This window comes from Crassostrea angulata, chromosome 5, assembly GCF_025612915.1.
Source record: "Crassostrea angulata isolate pt1a10 chromosome 5, ASM2561291v2, whole genome shotgun sequence".
NCBI classification, from domain to species: domain Eukaryota; kingdom Metazoa; phylum Mollusca; class Bivalvia; order Ostreida; family Ostreidae; genus Magallana; species Magallana angulata.
In genome coordinates, this window is record NC_069115.1 from 9,874,355 (window position 1) to 9,901,072 (window position 26,718).

At 32.8% G+C, this 26,718-nt stretch overlaps 1 protein-coding gene across 1 annotated transcript; it reads left to right on the forward strand.

Annotated features, from left to right (window-relative positions):
- The first annotated feature begins 474 nt into the window (after window positions 1-474).
- Window positions 475-25,472, forward strand: LOC128183784 (uncharacterized). The gene is made up of 7 exons (XM_052852937.1): window positions 475-550; window positions 691-816; window positions 10,723-10,951; window positions 12,232-12,351; window positions 14,187-14,319; window positions 24,661-24,797; window positions 25,393-25,472. The coding sequence occupies exons 2-7, from the start codon at window positions 742-744 to the stop codon at window positions 25,470-25,472; spliced, it is 774 nt and encodes a 257-aa protein (XP_052708897.1). The 5' UTR covers window positions 475-550; window positions 691-741.
- Window positions 25,473-26,718: the final 1,246 nt, after the last annotated feature.

Genomic DNA, 26,718 nt, shown 5'->3' on the forward strand with positions numbered 1-26,718 from the left:
CCGAAAATTTGACAATTTCTATTGTTCGTGTCGTTAGCCATTTTTAGTGCTTTATTTATATATATATATCAAAAAGCACTAAAAATAACCAACGACACGAACAATAAAGTAAAATATTGTCAAATTTTCGGGACAACCCGTCCCTTCTTCAGGACAACAAAATAAAAACTACATAAGAAAGAAGAAAAACATCTACAAAACTAGCACTAAACTAAACTAAATAATATATAAAAACTAGATAATGTTTAAACACCGGATCAAAACGTGGCAGCTACATCTTTATATTTATATTGGAATCACCTTGTCCGTCTGTCCGTCCGTTTGTCCGTCCGTCCGTCTGTCTTTAATGAAGGCTAAGAAACTCATCTCAACAGTTCAAGGTTCTATGAAATGTGGTGTTGTCCTGGACGCCTATGTTTGAGGTGTTTTCCGAGCCCGAGAGGATGTGATTGATTTTTGTACGCAGACGCAGACGTGTTTTTAAAATGAAAATGAAACTGAAATCGAAACCAATTGCGGGAAGCCATCTGTATTTTATTGGAAAGAAAAGGTATACATGGGGGTCATTTGTATAGATAAATCTGTTAAATTGCAAATTGAAATTGTAAAAAAAAAAGGGAAACATGTTAAAAATTAAAAAAAACCAAAGAACAAGTCAGCAGGTCAATACTTTTTTTTCTTATTTTTTAGGGATATACCAAGGAAATCTTCAAACATTGGTTAAGAAAAATAGCAGCTGTTATGATGCATCCTTGCAACTGTTCACTATTTAGACTCCTTGTTGTGATGTGCATTGTCCTCCATGGATTAGGGAAGGTGATTATTTGACAAAGTTCTTAAAACAATTTTTTTTAGTGAAAAATTCCTTGCAGATACATGTCAGGGTTTTACATATTTAACCCCACCCCTTCCCTCAAAACTGCGAAAGGAACAGAGCAAGATAAACTACAATATATATCTTGTTTTCTACCACAGTAAAATGATTGGCTGACATCAAAACAAGCTGTCAAACATATCTTCTTTCTGAATCTAATTGGTTCAATGTATTCATATCTATTAGCCAATAAAAGAACAGCCAAGAATGAGTAGACTTCGCATTCATCAAAGTGGAGTTTGACACGGACTGCCCAAAGTCTAAGCTCTTTTTAAAACTGCTCTAATTTTGAAATCAATTTAAGTTACCGATACATGTTGTACATGAAGCAACATGTTTCTGATGACAATGCGCTACCGTACGAAGTCGAACACGTTCAATCAATCAAGTGTTGTGGGCGTTTGCTATCTAAACATATAGAAGATTTAAATTTCTTTGAACTCTTTACGTACGTCTATGTACATATATAGGAATTGAATTGATTGCACCGAGGGCTTTAAAATTGATTCAAAAACTTATCATTTCAATCCTCGACAACTAATGTTGTTTATGTTAAGAATTGCCAGATTGCTCTTAAATGTACTTAATGGTTGTGGCTGTTTGCCAACTTGATAAAGATTTAAATTTCTTTCAAGCCTTTACCTACATTAATATATATGTATTGACTATTGAACCACACTAAGAATTATTTAGTTTAAAACCCAGAATTGAGCTCGGTAGCCTACAGTGTTTGGGCATGTCTTTTGGCAGTTTTTAAGTCATAGCTTGATCAATCAATAAAATTGGTAAATCTTCTTTCTTGAATATATACCTACTCAAATAAACCCTGTCATTACAGTGCACCCTGATTTTTGATAAGACACACATACTTGTACAGCACAAACTGTTGAAAGGATTATTCACAACCTAAACATTATTTTATATATTTGTTTAGAACATGATTGAGTCATCATATTTGGATCTGATTTAAGATTTATGAGACCAATACTTGTTTGATTACAAAACATTTGAATTCTAATCATAAAATTCTAGAATAAAACAGTACCTCACACATAATCTGCCATATACAGGTACATGTACCATTATACTGTACTTATGGGACTGATGATAAGATAAACTTATTTGTTTGGCTCAGGCTTGTTTAAATGATGAATATTTATATATCTATTTACTACCCCCTAAAGATTACATGTCTGTAACTTTATGTGAGTGATGGAAATGTGAACAAAATATTGGCATTCATTTTGAAGCTTTTGATATATATATATTATTTTTTTTTTGGTTTCAAAATCTGATAAAAGTTTAAACCTCATAGAGATCAACTAAATAAATATAAATCATTTCCTGAATATATTTAATGTCTGCTTTTGTTTTGTGTTTTTAAAATAGAGTTTGACTTATTTGATTTTGATTGAAGCTGAATTTAAATGCTTTTGCTTTGGTTTATTTTCTACTTCAAAAGATGAAACAATATAATTTTTAATGACACTATAAAGACAGCAAAATGGTATTTAATATGTTTAAATGCCCTAGCAGGTTAGCTGTCATGTTCAGATAAGAATTGTCTTTTGCATAAGTTTGCAAGGTGCTGAAAATTTTTATGAACATTATCATATTGATCTAGTAAGATAATGATATTCAAGTTTAAAGCCATTGATGGATAAAGGATATAGGTTGTTTGTTCTTTTTATGATAAACATCCATTTAATGCAAAGAAAGACAACTCTTAGACTAATTTATTTTACAAAATATTTGTATGGAATGATCAGATGCTAGTGATAAAAAGAGGTGTCCACAATTAAAATTTTCCTCCGTGTATTGATTTATTCCTCTGTTACAGCCCTAGTCTTGACTTAGCTTTGGAAATGCAAGCTTGCCTAGCTGCTTTCAAGCCATTTGTATCATGGTATTTTTCTATTAGTACTTGAGATATGGGATTAGGAAAAGAATAATGACAATTCAAACACAAACAAATATTTTTGACCATATTTATATTGTAACACAGCTGACGTCATAGAAATAATCTAAAGGAGGTTTGTTTGTCGATGAGGGGGGGGGGGGTCACTTAACTTTTTAGCAGTTATGAAAAAAATACAGTTACACAATGTTTATCAACTCCAGAATAACACCCCCCCCCCCCCCCAGTTAGCTCATGTATTAATGATTATATTCATTTCTCTTGATCAAATCTATTGCATCGATAGCTGATAGCTACATAATTGGTAAGAGGATAGGTAATGAGGTCTAATCCTTCCCCCTCTCGGATTTATAAATTCTCGAATAATTGTAAATCACTCAAATATTATACCACAAGGGAACGAAGGGTCTCTTCAGAAAACAGTTAAATTATAATCGAAGGGTACGAGGAAGGAACCGGCGCCTCTGAAATCGATTTTCACCACAGGCACCTAACGTTACTTTTTAGTTTATTTTGTTTAAAATTACGAGCAAAATAAACAATGTCATGTGCCTGTGGTTTTCTCGTATGCTTTTGTTAGAAAATTTCTCGTCCGAACTCCTTTTCTCAAGATTTAATTGATATATAACCAGCACAATCAACTTTATATCCCCGGGAATAGAACAAAGAGAGACCTTTACCCCCCCCCCCCCCCACACACACACACATACGCACACGATCTCCGATCCTCAGCAATGTTTGGTAACTCTAAATTATCCGGATTTTTTTTATTTGTACCATACATTTGTCTTTTATATAGAAAAAATTAATTAGCATTGTAGTTGCAATAAATGTATATTATATTACGATCTCATCTGTTGTTCAACAAACTGCTTGACTTTATGGTTCCGCGGAGACCTATTTTATAAAGGTAAAGGGGTTCGAACCATGGATGAAGCGGTACAATGGTTTATTTTTTTCCTTGTTTGATCTCAACTTGTTTTATTCTTTCATATCCATCGTGGTCAAAACTGCATATTAAATATTAACAAGATTTACCTAAGTTTCCAGACACTTACATATATATCCCCCTTTTTATATCAAATGTTATTTATACTGCATGAACATGTATGAGATATGTTTTCAAAACCTTGCGATTTTAGAGGTTTGCACAAAACGAACGATTGTTCATTACTCCCTCCCCAACCCCACCCCCCCCCCCCCCAAAAAAAAAAAAAATTCTCGAACAAAGGCGCATTTGTCATGTAAATTAAAGGTTATTTTGCACCAACACATTTGTTATTATAAGAGTTGAAGTCAAAATAATTATACAAGTGTTTAAATAAACTGTAGGATGGAGATGAACTAAAAAAAATTACAATGGAAGAGTTCTATGGCAAGTCATTGTGGAGTCACTATTATTTTTTTCAATTTTTTTTTTTTTATTTTTTTTTCATTTTTTACTTGCTTGAATACTTACATACATCGAGTATTTCGAATTCCCCTACTATTTCTTAAGAAAGTTTCGTTGTAGGAAGTAATTCAATATACATGTACATGTACAAACATGTAATTTATTCGAGAATAAATTAGAATAAAGAGTTTATGCTTTACAAACCGGGACGTAATATTTACTGCCGATTTTATCTTGATCAAAATAATTTTTGCCATATTTTCTTTAATTGAATTACATATATGGGTAAAATTTGATGAATCTGGCGAATTGAATGTACAACAGTAGAATTCACAGTAAATAAGCCACTGTCTCGGAACTGAACCAATAACCATTCTATTGTCTATAAAGTACATATATAAGTATTCTATGAAGCCGACGTCAAGAAAACCTTATTTGCCGGCGTTGTAGAGTAAGTTGGTGGTTATTAAGAATTTTGAGTTATCTTACATTGAATTTAATGTAGCAACTTGAATGATCATGATTAATCGAATGATGCCGAATTGAGAGAGAGAGAGAGAGAGAGAGAGAGAGAGAGAGAGAGAGAGAGAGAGAAATAAGCTTTTAAAGTAAGAAATATTTTGAACATTTGGATTGGCAGTCTCGCCCGTTGATTATATTTATGTACTTCAATTCTCTTCCATCGCATTCTGTTGCATACCAAAATATAAAATTCAATAGCTTTAGTGATGGGGTTTTCTTCCCCTTTAAAAAAAAAGGGGGGGGGGTGTTAGGGCAGAGTAGCAATACAGCACAGGATCTGTGATGGTGCATGCGCAAGTTATTCACTTCCTTAAAGAGTTTGGCTCCAATCAGAAATAAATCAGACACAGTAATATTTGCATTTCTAAATACCTTGGACTCGTTTCACAACGCTACTTAGGAAAGTCATATTGTAGAAAGGACTTTGACCTACGTTCCTTTTGCATACATATGCACTGTTGGCTATAGATTAGAATGAATGTAGTGTTATACAGAATGAAAGCACAAGTCCTCTCCAACTGCTGCATGGAATTAAGTGAAAAGTTACAGGAATCTAAGACAAAATTGGTTGTGTTGCATAAATAAAATACCAGGAAAGAAGATGTTGGATAAGATAGCGCAAGTGCTTATTCGGTTTAGTTGTGAAATCCAATTTCGAATTTATTTTTACCCAATTAAATATATTCAAATATATTATAATACAAGTAATAGCTTTCCGAAAAGCTTACCTGATTAAACAAAATTATTCAATGGAAGCATGCGTGGATCGATGAGGCTATCTTTAAAAAAAAAATGAATGTTGATTTTCGCTGCTGATCATAAACTCATAAACAAAACGTTTATTATCTAAAAAGAAATCTCAGTCTTTTTCTTTAATCTAGTGCATATTAATCACTTGAAATGAGATAATTTCATGTTATTTTAGGAATGCACATGCGTGTATTATTAGCTCACCTGAGCTGAAAGCTCAAATGAGCTATTCTGATCACTTTTTGTCCGTCCGTCCGTCTGTCCGTCCGTCTCTCCGTCTGTCTGTCCGTCTGTAAACTTTTCACATTTTGAACTTCTTCTTTAAAACCACTCCGCCAAATTGAACCAAATTTATATAACTTATAGAAAGATAAATATAAATTGCAGAAATGAAAGAACAATTTTCATTGAGAGCGGAGAAAACCTTGAAACTGTAAAAAAAAAAGGGGGGGGATGCATTTTAAAAAATCTTCTTCTCAAGAACTACCGATTAAAATTCAATGTAATTTAGCATGAATCATCCTTATGGGAAGGAAAATATAAATTGCAAAAATTAAGTGCTAATTCTGTTTCAAATCTGAGTTATTACGAAAATAATAATAAAGAAAGGCGTGTTTCAATCAGTTTAATAGCTTCGGGTTCCGCATACGGTAAAATGGGTAGGCAAGACTTGGCCTGAGCAAAACAAATGATTGGCAGGTATTAACCTGCCAATCTCATTTAAATTTCAGGATATTTGATGGACCAGTATATTTGTATTCGCTGTAAATATTGCTGCAAAATAATGCGTATTTGGAATTGACGATTGCCGATCTGCCCCCCGGCTTTTATTTTGCCACGGCCCGGGTTTGCATACCCATTTTACCAAGACTCGTATTCCATACTTCTTAAACGAGGTTCTTTGTTTAAAGCAGCCATGACATTATACGAAAAAGGGTCGATCTGACTATGATGAATTTGCTTGCTATGCAACAGTTCGCGTGTGAAGGGAAATTTTTGAAACATGCAAAATATATTGGTGCCGATTTTGTGAAGTAAATTGAGGCTAAATATTTCAATGCGTTGACAGTTTTCACACATGCCGCTGGTGTGGTGTCTTCCCACTTAGCCAACATTTTGAAAAAATACAGGTAAAATACAGGTAAACTTGTGTTGGCCAAGTGGGAATGGGGTGCAGGTGGAGAACAAAAGAATTTAATTACAGGTAAGCTATAGTCTGTTTTCAGATAAAAGTCGGAGAAATAAAATATTTGTTAGCCTACAGAGGAATAAATATGAATTGAGCTTCTGTCCTAGTACTTTATATAATTAATTCAGATGAAAATATAATTTTAAAAAATTAACTGTGACATATTCCCTTATAATTTATGCCCTTGATTAAGGTACAAATATCATGCATGGTTTGTCTATTTTCATCATTTATTGAGATAATTATATAAGCTGCATTTTAAACTTGGCATTGAAAGATATTGTAATTATAAGAGTCACGTTTGAAATTTTTTCTATAAATTATATGGGTCATATTTCAATTCTTCTTTTTTTTTTTTAAATTTTCTTTGGTTTTGATTTGAACATTTTAATTGCATTATATATTGCAATTAGATTGGGCACAAGTTATAAAAACTTAATTCGTCCTCTTAATTTCTTTGGTTTCTATGATTATATTGAATATTTCCAATCTAGATAATATGAAATTAACAAAATACAAAAAACGCTTGAGTAAATTAAGTCTTTAATTATATTCCTAATGGTAATACTTCACATTTTATAAGATTCATTGTAAGGTGATTAATACATCATTAGTTAAGAAGATAAAATCATCCTTTTTCGTTTTTTTTTAAAAGTTGACCTGCACCTGAATATCGGGCATTTTTACTGTTTATATCTTTCAACTAACAGTCCATAAAAAGCATACTTTTCAGGCTTTTGATTCTGTAAATTATTCATAATTAATAATGCTTATCAATTTCAATTTGTTTATTCTCTCAAACCATTAAAATACACATGTACATGAGGTACACAGCTGTGTTATTTGCGTTAAATTGTACATGTATTATATTAGAACATAGTAATACATGTTTCTAGTCTATTCTTTAAAAACTGCTGATCTATCTTATTAATGTATATATACATGTACATCCAATTTATAAACAGTTTGTTAATTTACATAAATGTTTTAATCATGCAAGTACTGGCATTGGTTTATACATATAAAATGTGTTATGTAATGATCTTGCTGAAAATTGCTGATTTGTTTTGGAAAAAAATATGCTTTGGTTATTTTTTTTTAAATTATTTATTTTAAATATCATATGCATGTTATAGCTAAAATTAAAGGCTATTTTTTTATTTGCATTTTTTCAATAAACTATTCTCAGGTAATTGATAACAAATACACTTACATGTGAAAACAGACTATGGCCTCCTGATCACTCAGGTATGAAAATCAAAATGTTGGCCAAGTGGGAATTGAGAATTTCAGAATGTTGGCTAAGTGGGAATAAACCGTTGGTGTTAGCTTGTTCTGATTTTCGTTTCGTTTTCATTATTTATGCTTTGTAACCTGTGAACTATCGTCTGTATTTCGTGATTTTTACGAATCAAATTAAACAGAGACTTCGGTAAATCAAACAGTCAACTGTTTACCTGCGCAAATTAAGCAAAATCTGATGTATCAAAAAAGTACTGAAATACAATTCATTCTATAGGTAATTCGGCATTATCTTTTGCGTAATGGTAGATTAATGCAATAGATTTTGTTGAGATGCTCGGCATTTTCTCGAGTTTATTCAGTTTAAATAGAGTTTGATATCGCTGACGGAAATATGTAGGTATATACATGTATATATATGATTCATTTCGAAAAAATAAATTGTGTTCTTTATTTGTTAAAGTGCATGTTTCTTGTGTTTAATTGTTTACAATTTCTATTTACTAACCGTGTTTGAGTGTTAAGCTTCGAATTATAAGCAAGATACAGAGATTTGCTCACAATGCTATGTTTGTACACAGATGTTAAAAACTAAAGATTAAAAAAGTAAAAAATTGGTCAATATTTATTAAGAAAATTTTCAAAGTCTGTTCTTCCAGAAACCAACTTTAACAACTTATTGTATTGTAAACTTAACTTTTTTTCGTCATTATTACTCCTACTGTACATGTGATCCTTGACTGTGTTTGTGTTCATTGGTATAAATTGATTTTGAACAAATACCAGTGAAATGGTCTTGAGTGAATAAAAGAATTGAAAATCTTAGGCCATTCTTTTTTTTTCATTTTAAATGCTGAATAGGAAATACCAAGTTAAAAATCTTAAGCTGAATGTAATAAACTCATGTGAACAAAATATGACTCAAACCTAGGCAAACTGTGAGCTCTGTGTCTTGCTTATAATTCTACGATTGACGCTAAAATTTTGGTTGAACATTAGAAATTCTATATGAATTAGAGTATGTTAAATACTTGTACAAACAAAATAAAAGAATGATATTCTGTATATACCTACTCTCTGGGGCCCCCTCTTTATACAATATATAATGTGAAATCTACATCAATTTTGATAGTTTTTCAGACACGAGCAAATAAAAACGACATCTTTAAAGAAGTTTCCATAGTTCTGACACATTTCTGTTGCGGGGATAAAGTAATTATCGCTATTCCTAAGAAAATATCACAGCGGAAAATTATCCTGGTTTGTGTACGCAAAGTAAATAAGTCATTTAATTATAATGGAGAAGACAAATACATTTTTTGAGTGTTTTTAATTTGAGGAATTGAGCACATTGAGGTACAATTTTCTTCTTTACATCTATACATGTAGGATTTTTTTTAAATAAAAAGCAATTACTATTATATATATTTTTTAAAAACAATAACTAGTAAGTAGTTGATGAAAAAAATGTGCCTATATGCTCTCATATATTTTGATCGCTTTACAAAGTGGGGGGGGGGGGGGGCAGAACGAAAATATAGGGAATTGGAAGTTAACAACTTAACAGTGTACCCCTACCAAATGTTTAGTTTTATATCTTGCGTAGGATTTTCTTATTCTGATAAAAATAGTATTTCATGAAGGTTCAATGTCAAAGATTACGTGTATGCAAAAATAAGTGTAAAATTCGAATACTTTACAATATTTATTTTTTGTTATTCTACCGATGGACCATATGGCATAATTTCTTTTGAACGCCCATTGTTGCTCAGGTGAGCGATGTGGCCCCATGGGCCTCTTGTTCAAGTAAGCATGTAAGCTTGTAAGCGGAAGATAAAACAATTAAATTTTAAATCTTTTTTTTTTATATTAACAAATATTAAGGAAATAGTAAAGGATACTCAAGCACGTTTTATCTTCATTCAAAAAATCTTGACATGCAATTTAAAAACGGGGGGGGGGGGATTCTCAAAATCATGAAGGAAAATCGTAATCCGTGGCGAGGGGGCGGGGGTGGTAACTTCAATTCAATTCAATTAAAATCCCTTATCTTCGGTGTCATATATTACATGCTCCGAACAAAAGTGGATGCGTATTTTGTGGAATTTACTATGGGTTTTGAATTAAGATATAGATGATATAGATATAGATGTTTCATATAGGTTATTGTTCGGCTGCATATCGAAATGGGGAATGGAATAAAAGAATTCATTTTATAACATTACATATTATTACATATTACTTGATATAACAAGTATAATTGTAATTGATTTAACGTTTATTACTTAAGTATTGCCAACATCACAACTTGAATATGTCCGCTATTGTTACTAACCTTGACAGGAGAGAATCTTGATCTGAATATAAGATATTTACACCCCTAATTTTAAACCTAATTAACGCTGTAAATATGGAATTTCAAGTTTTTTATTTGTACTTCCTCTGTCTGACCTCATTTTCGTTCTCAAATGTAAATTTATTTAATGTACCTTACATGTGGTCTGAGCAAATAAATGAACCGTAACTTGTGGGGTCTTTGGCACATGTTCACATAGGACACAGAATATAGCTCACTTGTAATTAAAATCTACTACATAATTCTCAACCTACATTCGGTTCCTTCTCAGCCAATACCTATTTTCTTAATATTTTTCAAAATGTAATGTTTGAAAAGTCCATGTAGAAGTCGATCAATTGTTTTACTGTGTTGAATATTATTAAACGATAAGAAATATTGAGACTAGGTACAAGAGTGTGTTAATTTTACGAATGAACAAATATTTGCAGATAGAAAGAAAATTAGATTTTAATGTACTTTTTTAAAAACTTTTCAGACAACGGAAGCTTTCAGAACCTCATGTGAAGTAACACGGTCAACAAAACAGGTTGTAGACGACTGTCCAGACAGTGAGGAAAAATGGAAAGAGAGAGCAGCAATTAAGAATTGTACAGCGTTTGCCAGCCAATGTGCTGAACCTGAGAGACTTGTTTACCATTGTCTCATTAACCAATATGTCAATCAAACACTGGAAGTTTGTGCATATGCACAAAATATTGTATTTGGTAGAGTGTTATTTTTATTGTATTCTCATTATATTGTACGGTTATGTTGATAACTGCATCCCTGCCCACCCCCAGCGAATCAGAAATAAAAAAGAAAAGGTTAACAAAAATGCATGCATAACATTATGATATGCATTTTTTAGTCCTTCGGAGAATTGGTTAATTCTCTGAAATCCACCTTTAACAAAGATATCATTATACCGAACAGTTCGTTAGCTTTTGTGCCAGGTTACCGTTGAAAACTTGTCTGTTAGACCTTTCCTGATCAATTATCCGCAAAAAACTCCCGAATAAAGGTATATTTGTCAACGTTCTTATTTATTTAGCGATTTCTTTTTAATTAACAATTAACGTGATATTTCTGCATTTTCAGAATTATTGGCTAACATTAAACTTGATTAGTATTTAAAGCTGACATGAACTCATAAAAGCGTTTGGTCGCCATATTAGTTTTGATCGCTCCTCTACTGCCACTGGGGTATATATACCGGTCGAGAAAGTTACGGTCGGTTGCTTTCCGATCGAGGCATTCAGGTTACACGGACTTCTATATGCATGAACTACATATTGTAGTAAAATCTTTGTAGGAAAGAATAAACTTAAAGGAAACAGCAATCAATAAAATACAAAATATTTTTATTCTTTGAAAGAATTTCCAAGGTATCCGTACTATTTTGCACAAATAGTACTGCCTTACTTCACATGCACATCGAACGCGTGTCTCGCTCATACAGAGTGCATAACGTCTGCATCTTTTTGAAAACCCCGGCGCCACTGCATCCAACACAGTCGATGAATGATAGTAAATCCAAGAAAGTAACAACGTAACATCGGTTTCTACAAAAAATCATTGACAGTGCTCGATCTGCCACAGTGTGTGATTGCGCTTGTGCAATGTTATAACATATACAGGAAAACGGTCTACAACTATCGAGGATTTTTGAAGTATCTTTGTCTGGATTTCAGACTGTCTTGTTTCGTCGTACATTGGATATTCCTTGCCAGTGCAGTGGTTGTCATATTTTTTTTGTAAAAAGCGCGTTTCTACACGTCTTTTCGTCCAAGGTAACGTGTTCGGGTGAATGAAATACCTGAATGCGGTGAAGCATGGATAGTGCCGTCGGCCTAATATAGGGAGTGTGTAGCGATAAAGAGCACATGACCTACCCACGTCACATTTCAGTAAACTTTCTATTCTTCAGTAATGTGTTTTTAGATATGCATCTCCCACAGGGTTACATTTTTATATGTTGAGTTAATTATTTTCTTTATTTTCATAGGTCTTTGCGCAAGTTACAGTTTCAGCGGGAATTCGATTCTGCTGAACTTAAGGACAAACTGTTCCGCATTTAAAGAGAAACCCTGCCCGAATTTTTATCGGTCAGATAAGGCGTACAATTGTAAGTTTTGTTCCTGTTCATACACTCTACTTGTCTAATTAATAAGAATAAATATTTAAGCATTTAATGCTTATTTTTGGATGTCGTCGGTCCTATGACACACCAAGCGATGCAAACAAATTGAATACCGCGCGTTAGCTCGGTATGATAATTTGTCTGCACCGCTTGGTGTGTCATACATATAGTACCGACGACATTTTTTATACTGATGTCTATTTGTATGAAATATTGTGTATTGCTGATATAAAGCCATTATTTGCGCTTTTAGTCAGAGATATAAAACATGCATGGAACAGCCTATAAACATGTTATTTAGTTAGCTTCCGCGACAAAAAAATATAGTGCCAGAAACTTTGTGGAGAAAACTAAGGAGTAGATATATAATAATGATTGTTTCTTAAAGTACATATCCAATCGGTTATGTAAAATTGAGAGTTTCATTTAATCTTACAAAAATAAGCATACTGTTTTATTTAAACTAATTATATCAAATCACATAAAGCCTAATATTTTGATTTTCTAAAAGTTCTTATCTAGGCTATGATAAAGATTAGCGAGTGATAACAGACACATGTATCAATTTTAACATCAGTTATGGAGGCTTAAATGGAGACGGTGAACACAGCTCAAAGAAGTTAACATACAATAGACAGCTCAAATTGAAATTAATCATTTAATAAGTATTTATGAACAGATTATGATCAAAACAGCTCAACAATGATTACATTAGTTTTAAACATTACGATTAACAAACACAAGAACAGTAGTACTAAAGAACAGTAGTGAGAATTTTATTTCTTTATGCTAGACCGTGCTGCACCTGGAAAAGAAAATCCTATAGTAGTGTATAATCTAATCATCCTTAGATAGTAAGGAATTTTCAAGAAAAAATTCCGTATTATATTTGGCAAAATACGGTACTCTCGTTTTCAGTACATATGCAAAAGTTTAAAAAGTCACTTGCCAACGGGAAAGTCACTACCGATTTTTTACTAGCCCGATAGGAATAAATCACTTGCCCAGGGCGTCGTCGGGCAATATAATTTGTCAGCCCCTGTTAAGTTCCAAAGATAATATTAGGTGGCAGGGGATAGTTTTTTTGGTCGAGGAAATGTGAGGCAGATAGTGCTCAGATATGTGATTTAATTTTTCAGTGGATTTTAAAATTTGCTAAAATTGGTTTGCCTACAGGGGACACGTGGTCCCGACTCTTGAGAATTTTTAAACATTTCAGAATAAAACAAGTACAACTTACATATAGCACTATATAGAATAGCCAGGGACGGTCTCAAAATATTCTAAAAAATTGTCCTTTTTTCACATTTTCACGGGTCCAGCACCACGCCCCAGTCCCGATCAACTGCTCTAAACTATCATATGATTGGTAGCTTAATGTATACCAATCCAAATAATCACCAGTTAATGGGGGGTCAATCAACCTCTTTTCGAGTGACATTTCGTGTTCTGAACCCACCCTACTTTTCAAGCACAAAACCGAAAGTGAAAATGTTGGCCCCAGTTTCACATTTTCATTCAATATTTAATGAAAAGTGCTACCAGTATGAAAGTGTCATAATATTGTATCAATGAAATTGACATGAGCTCCACAATCCACAAAATGAATGCAATAAATATTCTACCAATTTATACCTCTCAAATAATCAGCCAAACCTCAGGTTCTCCCTTTATTTCAAAATTTTGACCGGGTCTTCCGGGTCTTTCGTTAAAAACTATCTCCTGACACCTTAATGTCGACTTGTTTATCGACAAAATTATCTGCGAACGAATCAAAGAGTTTCCTCTACATTTAAGTACTAATTGTTTTACTATTCCAGACCCAGAGTGCTATGAATTGACAAAGAAATCAACAACAGTCGCATACATTTCAAAGACTATGAGTAATCAGGACAAAACTAGTGTTCCTACAACTCTATCATCAAACGAATCATCTAACACACATGAAGACAAGTGCGTTTACTTAATACACCTTAACTTTTTAAAATGTGCATAAAAGTAAAGAAGAATTCCAACAAAATTGAAAAGTTAAAAAGTATAAATTTTTCTGAAATTTATACTTTTTTCTGATCAAAATTCGTCCGTTTTCTGCTGTTTTTGATATCGTTTTTGTAAACTTTTAACATTTTTATGATCTTTTCCAAAATCGCTGGCCATATTTCGACCAAACTTGGCACAAATCGTTATTGGGTGGTAGGAACCACAAGGTTTAATGAAGTGGCATCCCTTATTTAGGGTGAAACTATGTAGAAGCTTCCTTGGATACTGAAGCTACAAATTCGGGGTACAATGGGGGTGGGATCATTGATAACAGTCTTTAAAGAATTATTTTTAGAGACAAATTTACTGGAAAAGCTGGTACTTGAGTAATCAACATCAGGTAGAGTGCAATTAAGTTGGTCCATATCTTGGTCTCATGGGGAGTTGCGGTATGCACAATTTTTTTAATCGATTTGTTTGTTTTGTTTTGTTTTATTTTGGTTTTTTTGTTTATTAGCTCACCTGAGCTTAAAGCTCAAGTGAGCTTTTCTGATCACCTTTTCTCCGTCGTCCGTCTGTCGGTCTGGTTGTCCGTCCGTCCGTCTGTAAACTTTTTACATTTTAAACTTCTTCTCTGAAACAACTTAACCAATTGCAACCAAATTTGGCAAGGAGCATCGCTATAGAAAGGTGATTATAAATTGCAGAAATGAAAGACCGATCTTTATTTAAAACGGAGAAAACCTCGAAACTGTAGAAAAAGGGGGGCGCATTTTAAAAAATCTTCTTCTCAAGAACTTCAGAGTCAAATTCAACGGAATTTTGCATAAATAATCTTTATGGAAAGGAAAATATAAATTGCAAAAATTATTGGCGAACTCTGTTTCAAATTTGAGTTATTAACGAAAATAAAAATAAAGAGATAATCACTGTCAATCATTTTATAACTTCGGGTTCGGTATTCCATATCGAAAACGAAAGCTCATTGTGTAAGGCAGCCAAGTTTGGATGTTGACGCATGACAAACGGGTTAAGCTAACAAAGATGATTTTGCTTGTTGTGCAACAGTTTACATGCAAAGGGATACTTGAAGCATGCTAAATTTATTTGTGCGGATTTCGTAAAGTGAAGTGAGGTTCAATCTTTCAATGCATTGACTTTTCACTCATGACCCTGGTTTTACGTTGTTTTCAATTTCGTTTTATGCTTTTTAACTTGAGAGGAAATATTGCCAGCATTTTGGAATTTTGACGTATTGAATCAAATATAGACCTAGATAAATCAGACTTTTAATTGTTTACCTGCGCAAAATTAGCATAATCTGATGCACTAACAACATATTATATTATAAATACTATACATTTTATTGGTAATTCGGTACGATCTCTACGTTATGGTTGATTATAATGCAACGTGTTTTGTTTAGATGCTCTGCATTTTCAGTCTAAACGGAGATTGTTTTTGCTGCTAGAAATATATAGGTATATGTATATTATGAATAATGAATTGTGCTCTTTCTTTGTTTTAGTGCATGTTTCTTCTGTTGTGAATACTTGTAATTGTTTACAATTTTCTCTTTACTAACCATATTCAGCTGTGTCAAGTTTGAATTCAAAGCAAGATACAGAGCTTTGCTCACAGATCTAAGGCCATGCTTTAGTTCATTCTGAATAGGTAATATTAAGTTTAAAAATCTTAACTTGAATGTAATTAACTCTTGTGAACCAAAGAAATGACTCAAACCAAGCAGAATTGTGAGTTCTGTACTTTACTTTTAATTCTACGATTGATGCTGAAATTTTAAAGGACATATCGCATGTTTTTCAATTTTCGGAATTTTTTAAATAAAATCATTCTATACTCATTAAAAATCAAGTTTATTAACGTTTTCATAAAATATTCTGCCTAATTCGTGAGTTTGAAAGCGATGAAATTCAAAAGTTGCGATATGCATATTTTCTCTCTCGATCTAACCGCCATGATGTGTGACGTCATATGCGACCTCGAGCGAGAAGGTGCTGTTAGCCATCTTTGTAATTGGATTAGATTTAAACGACAATTAAACTAATTATCACCTATTAAATTGTCGATAACGGGACATGATGGTGTTCTGTGCCTCCTGTGGGTGATTTAGCCACCGAAAATGGGGATTTAGACTGTTGTTTTTTTAAGATTCCCTTACGAAATTAAGCGGATATCTTGTGACAAATAGGGGTCTATCTGTCGACGAGAGGATTTATAAATAAGCATTCAATTCATAGATTATTAATGATATGGTACATTTTTGTAATTATAGTTTCATAAATAAATCGTATTCATTTCTCAAAAAGAAAAAAATAGAAGTTTATGCACAGGGGCCTGTGTACAAAACGCAAGTTAATTGGAGAAAAATAACGAGAGGGGACGCCATTTTGCAAACCGCCTCGCTTCATTAGCTGTTTTCTTTTTCTTATTGTTAAACTATACGTTCATGTATGCATCGGTTTTGTATACATGATTTCTTCATTCATACATGTAGCTCACCTCTGCAGAAATCATAATTTTAGTACGGTAGGTGAGATTTCTGTTAGTTTTATTTTTTGTGGGAGAAGTCATGGATCGGGTTGTCGATATTAATTGTTTACGCGAGAAATAGACAAAGTTTGTTGATATACATTTATACGTAAATGGATTAAAAAAAATACGGAGATGGGATCTTACAGAAATAAACAATAATTAAGGAAAACGTTCTTGCCTGCTTTTATAATCCAGTGTAATATAGAGTAAACAACCTTAGAAAGTTGTGATCAGTCACTGCCGAAGAAACAAACTTCTTGTGCACCACAGTTTTTACAATAATGAACATTCTGAGTCGTTAGGAACGCCAAAAACCAAGACTGTTGTAGCTTTTAATAAATAAACACCTTTAACAGATTTATTTGAGCTATAATCCTTACTAAGTTGTGTTTACAATGTTTACACGTCGATCAATTTGATCGTTATTGCCGACTTCATCGTCGCTTTTTCGGCAATATCATCGGTTTTTATCCGTACTAGTGGCTCAAACATGTACGACTGAATAATAAGATTCTTTTAATTTAGTCAGCATGTAAAAAAAAAAACAACTTACATGGTGAATGAATGTCAAAATTTAAAGAAGATAATGCTAATCCTACAATTTGTTTACAATCAGCTGTTCGAAGAAGGTCGCATGTGACGTCACTGTACCACGTGACACGCTATCTAATTAACGAGTTTTTAAACGATCGGGGCTATAATTTAAATTGATATTATGGCTAATTACCGCTTTTATACCGTTAAAAAACTGTTAGAAGTAATTATTAGATACACAAGGAAGCCAAAAAATGTAAAATGTCGTATACTTTAGAAACATGCGATATGTCCTTTAACTTATCACTAGAAATGTCTCACTTAACATTAAATATACTTGTACAGAAACATTAAAAGGATACGGAAGCTTATTGAGGCCAGTTCAGTAAATAAATTAATTTATATTGCGTTAAATCGCAATAACTATTGCGTTTTGATGCAATCTTTTGCGTTTATTTGCAATGTATTTTGCGTTTAAACGCAAAAGATTGCGATAAAACGCAAAAAATTATGCGATTAAACACAAAGTGGATTGCGTTAAAACACAAAGTTTTGCGTTTAAACGCAATGTATTGCGTTTAATCGCAAAATTATTGCGTTTAAACGCAAAAAAAATATTACGTTTAAACGCAAAGCTATTATTGCGTTTTAACGCAATATATTTTGCGAATAAACGCAAACGTTTTTGCGATTAAACGCAATAAATTTTGCGATTAAACGCAATAATTTTGCAATTAAATGCAATGATTTTGCGATTAAACGCAATGATTTTTGCGTTAAATCGCAATTAATTCATTTGCTTATATATACACTTAGTATGTACCAAGTCCATGATTTGATGACACCACTTGGCACATCACAAAGACTCAATTTCTGGTTTTCACTTGGAATAACTTACTGAAAAAGTAAGTTGTCATAACTTGAAAGCATCAGGCACTTCTAAGCAAACGTATCCTTAAAAGAAGGATCGTGCTATAAATAAATACAAGAGAGAGAATAAGTCTTTGCTTATATTTGTTTCCAAATTCTTCCTTAGAGATGACATGCAAAATGGCTATTGATGGATGCACCAGTGATGTTTGCTTGCCGGATACTTTGTATCTAGACTGTGAGAAACAGTTGGATTGAAAAAACGGAAAAGACTTCATCGCAAAGAGTATTATGCCAAGGAACCTTATAAATAGAGGCATGTCAATTCGTGTGACAAATTAAAACAAATGGAACTTGCACAAACAGTTGCATTGATGGCTATAATATGAAAATTTATTGTCTCCAAGATATAACCAAATTGAATAGCTTATATGACCTTTTCAAAAAGTAAAACCATCTATTTGAATAGGTGATTCCATCTATTCACACTCAAAGAGTGATACACGTATCATTTTTTTCAAATATGTAATATACCTTGTTCACATCACAAGATAAATAAGTGATCGATAGGTAATAATACCAATTCTAATAAATGCTATCACTTTTTCAATAGGTGATATCACTTATTCAAATCAGTGATATAATGATAACAATAAATGCCAAATCAGTTCGTCACATTGAATAAACAGTATCACTTTCATTTGACAATGATATAATAAAGCATCATGGATGGCAGTTATACAGTGTATGTGCGGACTATTTGATTTTATTGAATAATTAAGATTCGGTTTATGAGAAACAATATGAAAAACATTTAGAAATAGATGAGAGAGCAGGACTAAAAAGCGACAAATGTCTAACATAACGTTTAATGAACAGATTGACGGATGATTGTTGCATAACATTAGTATGTCCTACTTATACATAACATAAGTGTGTCATTAAAAAAAAAACAGTTTTGCAATAAAACGCAATAACTATTGCGTTTAAACCCAATACCTTTTGCGATTAAACGCAACGATTATTGTGTTTAATCGCAAAATTGTTGCGTTTAATCGCAAAAACGTTTGCATTTATTCGCAAAAATTATTGCGTTTAAACGCAATATTATCTTTGCGTTTAAACGCAATAATTTTTTGCGATTAAACGCAATACTTTTGCGTTTAAACGCAAAACTTTGCGTTTAAACGCAAACCTTTGCGTTAAAACGCAATGTTCGTTGCGTTTAAATGCAATAGCTATTGCGTTTAATCGCAATCTTTTGAGTTTAAACGCAAAACTTTTTGTGATTTAACGCAAAAGATTGCGATTAAACGCAATAGTTATTGCGTTTAAACGCAAAAGAAATTATTGTTTCTGCTAAGCTGGCCTCAATAAGCTTCCGTAGCTATGTCTAACTTTGCAAAAAAAGTAGGGAGCGGGTACCCCCTCCCCCTCTACCCAGTTCCGACGCTTAAGAAATTATTTTTTCTGCTAAGCTGGCCTCAATAAGCTTCCGTAAAAGGATGATATGCTGTAAAAACATTTTTTGGGCCCCCTCCTTATACGATGAATCTACACTAACTTTTTAAATTTTTCAGACACAATTAAATTATAAAACGACCTCTTTAAAACAGTTAAAAACATTACTGTTACGGGGATAAATTTATTATCGCTATTCTTTAGGAAAAAATACAGCGGAAAATCATTTTAATTTGTAGCCATTTGTTAACTTTGATTTTGAATAAAGATGAAAATAAAGTGTGGGCCTTAGTAAAATAGAGCGATATACCTGTCAATACATTGCAGTCTGAGGCTCATTGAGAGGGGTTGGGGGTTAGACCTTATCAGAAATCTTGGCAAGCAAAAAAAAAGATTTTGAGTATGGCTATGTCTAACTTTGCAAAAAAAGTGGGGAGGGGGTACCCCCTCCCCCTCCACCCAGTTCCGACGCTTATGCATTGCTTATACATGTAATAGCTCTTTAACATATCACATGACAACATTTTTTAATTCTAGTGTATTCATCGATCAAGTGAGTAAGGTTATATAACGTAGCACGAGTTCACGCCTGGTTAATAACAATCGTTTATAATGTGGAAGACCAATTAAATTGTTGAATGTTTTTAATTTGAGCACCTTGAGGTACAATGTTCCTCTTTCACATATAGGAATTTTTTTAATTAAATACAATAACTAGCTAGTACAATGTAGTTGAAAATAAATATGTACCTTTATGCATATGCTCATATATAATTTGATCGTTGTGAGGGGGCAGAACTAAAATAAAGGGAATTGGAAGTTAAGAGTGTACCCCTACCAAAATTTAGTTTTATATCGTGCATAGAATCTTATTTTTGGTAAAAATAGTATTTCATAAGGGTATAATGGGAATAGAGAAACAGTTTTAAATTTAACTTCACCAAAACCAATTGGCAAGACAAAATGATCTTGCGTGAACGCATCTCAAGGTACTGTTGATCAAACTAAGTTTGTTCAATTCATTGTTCCCATAATTAGGATCGGGCTACAAGAGGAAGGGATGGATGGTGGATTTTTAAAGCGCTAAGCAAAGCTGAGCGCTTTATTGTCGTTAGACGTCTACTTTCGGTGCATCAAATTGTGACCGCGTAGTTTTTACGGTGCTATGGTATGCTTCTGGATCTGCATCGGTCGTGTGCAGTACAAACCGGGTGAGGGAATGTTGGCGTAAAAGGAAAAAGTTATAAGGTTGAGGCGCACTGTGGGCCGTAAGTTAAAAACGAAGGTTATGTATGCCGTATTCCCAAGGGTCCACCAATATGCAATTCCAGAGAAGTAAAACCAAGTGATGAAGGATTCCGTATTTATTATCAATCGAATTTAAAAGATGAACAATAACAAACAAATAAGCGACACAGACGGAAGTGGCCTGTAATGCGTCAGGCCTCCGAACTGAAGATTGACAAATACAATTCAGTATATATAAGAATCTAAACAATGAGTAAAGGTGACAATTTGATGACATCAAATGAATTGAGTGAAAGATTCACAGGTATTAGGTAATAAGATTAACTCAATGAGTCTTTGATGGCCAAGACATGAAAGGCATATAATTACGCAATGTTGTTTCAAGAGATTAGCAGTTCTTGGGAGAAACATATGTCTGATTTGTAATAACAATTAAATAAAAAGTCTGCCGAGTGTCAATGGCGAATTCACTTTGTCAACATTAAATTCTAAGAATATATGACAAAATAAATGTTGTATTTGAAAAGTAAAGTCCGAAATAAAGATAATTATAGACGGTCAATTTTGCACTGTGATAATATCCCCCCGCTAAAACTGTTATAGTTAAGTTTAAATTGATAAATTTTAAACTTTTAATGTAACAAAATAACCACCCCTATGAGCAGAAATATACATCATCTAAACTGCTTAGAGAACCAGTATTAGGGGTTTCACACATAATTGCATGGGCAATTGTGAATCTAAATAAGGTTCGGGCTATTGTGAATCTAATGTGCGGGGCTAACGAACATCGTTGCAGGGGCTGCCAAGCGATGACAAGGAAATATAGTGCGCATACAGAAGCTGAAATATAGAACAAATCAAATCGATTTTTAAAAAAACCCCTATGCTTGCATACAGTGAACAAATGACAATAACAAGCCGCCAGACATCTCAATTCCCTCTAAAGAAAATTTTAAATAACTTATTCTCAAAATTTTAAACAACAAAGGAAGGTCATTGTTTATTTTAAGAAACTATGAAGAATTATTTGGAGATCTTTTTAGACAAAATATACTCTACTTAGTGGTTTTTTATGATCAGTTACGATTATTGTTGCTCGAGTGAGCGCTGTGGCGAGTAGTTGCTATTTTTGTGCACTTTTACACATAAACAAGTTATTAAAGCTTGATACATGTACTTGTTCATTACATTTCAAAATGTATATTGTTAATTTTTTAGATTTTCAACTGTCTTTGCCTGTAACAACATTACGAATCAATTTTGAACCATGAAACCCATAACTTCATGAAACATAAGTGACGCAAAATAGGCGTGTTTTTTAGCATTGCCGAAAAACGGTATTGGCGGCGCTGCGTAGTAATACATAGCATGTGCTTCATAAAAAAAAATAATTACTGGTTTTAAAATAATATTGTTTTAAGGTAGCTCCATACTCGTAAAATTCTTTGAGGAAAGTTGAAAAACCGAACTGATTTCGACCTAATAGACTTAAATGTCATCAATTGTTAGAAAAAATATGCATGTCATCACACTTTTTGAGATGCCAGATAAACATAAACTAAAGCATATTTTAGCATTAGAAAAATGTATATTTTTGTTGTTTAAAGTAAAATCTTGTAAGCAGAAATTTGTTTTTCTTGTTTAATTTTAATGTCAACTTTATCAGAAAACTAAAATTTCAAAAATATTTTAAAATTAATCGTTGGAATAAGAAAAATTATAGCATTTAGACATACAACTGAGAGAAAAGTCAGAAAAAGAGTTATTTCCCCTTTGCATAGATAAAATATATAAACATTTGGAAATTTAGTATAAAATTAAGTGCGAAAATATCTTGAACCTACCAATAATTCTAAATACACCCATGTGATTATATTCACATAAAATGAATAAAACTATATTGCACAATTTTGAAGAACACTGGATCTACTTTAAGGTGTACAAATTGTGAATAATAAAAATATAAGTAAAAAGGAATCATTCTTTGAATATTATGAGGTGATAATTTTGGTCGGAGCGTGGTCAAATAAATCATAACGCCCTTCTATCTTTATTGGAGTTGCCACGCCACAACCGTAATTATCACATCATAATACTCAATATTATTGAATATTCCTTACTCCTTAATATATAACGAAGCAAAACATAAAAAAAAATGTACGTGGCAGACAAACTGAGCTTATCAAGACTGAATAGGTTGATATATTAAAATATTATCTTTGGAAGAAATTGCAATTATTTATATTATTTTTTATGTCCCAAATGTGTTACCTAACAGAGTAGCTGAATGGGTTAGAGCGTAAACTTCTAATTCGTAAGTCATGATTTCAAATCCCGCTGGGGCTTACCTTCCCGAAACTTAAAAAAATATTTTGGACAAATATTGTAAAATCTTAAAATTCTAAACAGTTGAAAATATTTTATACACGGTTATATCGACAGGTGATGTACATGTATACAATCTTAAGCTCTATGGTTACAACGCAAACTATTATTTTATACTTATCAACTTCGCAACAGTCGGTTGCAAGATATTTATGCCGGACATTTTGATGACTTTTAAATAAAATTAAATCAAAAACAGGTTAACAGTCATACCAATGAAAGAAGTGCAATTTAAATCGATGATTATCGTTTTTCACTCCTAAAAATTCTCAGAAACGAAAACTGATTTCTTTTGGGGATTTATAATTGGGAATGTTTAAATTTGTTCACGGTTCGGAAGTCACTCAGTATACATCGCACAATTTTTCAACGTTATCACTAGGGTAATTTCATCTTTTTTACATTGGAAAATTCCCGAAGACTGTTTATTTTTAGCCGTGTTTTTAAACATGACCAGTTTATAGAGGGGGACGTTTGAAAGGGGAAATTTGGAATTTGTTTATACTATTGAATGAACATCGTTTGAACCCAGAGGTATTTATAAATATAGAACAAAGAAACTGTGAGGTAAAATATCTAAGGACAGACTATTGTAGTAAACGTAGTAAAGCAGCAGAGTGGGCCGTAAACGAAGATGACTTTAAACGGCCCATACAGCTTTTAAGAATTATTTGATTATTAATCAGTTCCGAGTGTGTTTGTTTTGGGGTTCTTTTTTTCATCGTTTGATTAAAATATTTGCCAGACACTTTGTTATTTCCCTTGTTTAAAAATATTCATTTATACACAGTCATGTAAAAATGTAAAAATGCATGACGTTGCCTAACAAAAATGTATTATAGCAACTCACCAGTATGTCAATTGCCTGAATGATGCCAAAGCCACTGCATGGTCAGCTATGTCAGGCACGTATCATTGGGATGGGACTAACAACCCCCCCCCCCCCCCCCCAAACACACGCACTTTTTCATCGCAGGAAATATTTTTTCTTAAATTTACCTATCACAGAAAGTGGGGAAATGTAAGAACTTGAATTGAAAAGAAGGAATCGAAGATGTTGTTGTACACCACGGATTAGGATTGTCATGATATTTGGAAGATAACTTTTGTTTGTTTGTTTGTTTTTTATGAGTGTGCCCCTTTCAAAAGCGATGCTATGTGCCTGAATTTGTTAATGAACTCAACCCCTTAATTCAAAATATTCCAATGCCTTAAGTGTTTAATGGTGTTCTTTCATCGAAATATTGTTTGTTTTAGGACTGTAATAGAAGAAATGGTGAAGATAACAATCCCGGTTGTTGTTATTGGGACACTAGCTATAATACTTTTAATCGTTTTGATTTATTTACGAAGGAAGAATGGGAAGACTTTTTGTGAAAAACCCTTTCAGAAAGGTAATTCTTATTTAAAGCTGCATTGTCCAATTTTTTTTTGCTATTCCAGTATCAAATGATTTTGTATACAAACCAATTATTGGAGAAATTTATCGACTTTCGCTTTTTTCACCAGCAGGATCAATCTTCTTTCAAAGTTTAAAATATTCAAAGTAAACTAATCTTTATGGAAACACATAGAACAAACCAAAATGCATCATTGGAACGTTTAGAAAAGGTTTATTCAACCTGCATGTTATGTTACGATTGTTAACATACAATCTTCAAAAATATTAGTAAACAAAATGTCCATAGTTTTTTTTCTTCCATTTCTTGCCAAATCAGTATGCCTTTTATTTATAGCGATATTAAAGTTGTAATGCAATCCCAGCCCCCTCGAAATGACAGGCGAGTTTTGATATGAGCCGAAATAACATGGTACCCTTTTGTGTCCTTTGTCTATTTAACCAATTTAGATCATCAATATCGTTTAAAAGCGTTTACACAATTTTATATATAAATGCAACTGGTTCATCTAAAATTCTTAGCAAATTGTATTTTTCATTTACACAATATGAATATGGTACTATATAAGATGTTTTTTGTTTGGTTGTAGGCTCTAAAAAATCGAATGATGCAAGGGCAGAAAAAATGAAAATGTTCAAAACATACGAAAAACACCATGATATAGTTTGAACTGGACGTAGGAAATAGAATGTTTGTAATGATGTTCTTATCGTTCTTGTCGTTTTGATAACATTTATGGATATACCGGCTGTTTTTGTTTTTAATTTTTATACCCCCGCTCCGAAGGAAAGGGGGTATACTGTTGTACCCTTGTGTGTCTGTCTGTCTGTCTGTCTGTCTGTCTGTCCGTCCGTAACAAAAATTTCTGTTGCATTTATCTCAGCAACTATTTATTGCAGATGCTTGAAATTTTTTACATGGTGTTTGTTAAAGCATGCCATATCGTGGGAACTATTTTTGTACCAATCAGACGTCAACCTACTGTTAAATGACGACTTTGCTTATTTTTTAACCAAAATTTTCAAACAAATTGTCGTCAGAGATTTCTCAGCAACTTTTTATCGCAGATGCTTGAAATTTTTACACAATATTTGTATAGTCATGCCATATTGTGGGATATATTTTTGTACCAATCAAACGTCAACTTCCTGTTAAATGACGACTTTGTTTATTTTTAGCAAACATTTTCAAACAAGTTTTCGTCAAAGGTTTCTCAGCAAGTGTTTATTCGGATGCTTGAATTTTTTACACAGTGTTTGTTAAGGCATGCCATATCATAGGATGTATTTTTGTACCAATCGGACGTCAACTTCCTGTTAAATGAGTACCTTGTTTATTTTAGCCACAACTTTTAAATAAATTTTCCTCAAAGTTTCTCAGCAGCTATTTATCGCTGTGCTTGAAATTTTAACACACTATTTGTGTAGGCATGCCATATTGTGGGATATATTTCTGTACCAACCGGATGCCAGCTTTCTGTTAAATGTCGACTTTGTTTATTTTGCATATTCACATCAGAGCGGGGGTATCACTAGTGAGCATTGGCTCACAGATATCTTGTTTTTTCTAAATCTGTCGTTTTGAACACATTCACGGGATTAAAATAAGGCAATCCGCCATTTTAAAGATGACTGAATATCCACTTATAGGTAAATGAATGAATCTTTGCTATTTAATCATATTTTCAGTCATTTTTGACTAAATTGTATATCTGATATTGCTTTGAAGGAAAGGAGTTGTACTGCTTTACTTTTGTCTGTCTGTCTACATGTATCTATCTGTGTGTTGGTTTTTCTGTCACAAATCTTCGTTCGCATTGTCACGTTATGAAATCTTATGTGAAGCTTTTCTTGCTCCTCAGAAGATTTTATCACGTACCAACCAAGTTCATATTCCCATGATTTTTTAACATTGT

Bases quoted from the DNA above. Each gene is read 5' to 3' on its own strand.
- LOC128183784 (XM_052852937.1), top strand. From the start codon at position 742: ATGATGCATCCTTGCAACTGTTCACTATTTAGACTCCTTGTTGTGATG. The intron at 817-10,722 runs GTGATTATTTGA...AAAACTTTTCAG, and splicing joins TCCTCCATGGATTAGGGAAG to ACAACGGAAGCTTTCAGAAC. The intron at 12,352-14,186 runs GTAAGTTTTGTT...TTACTATTCCAG, and splicing joins GTCAGATAAGGCGTACAATT to ACCCAGAGTGCTATGAATTG.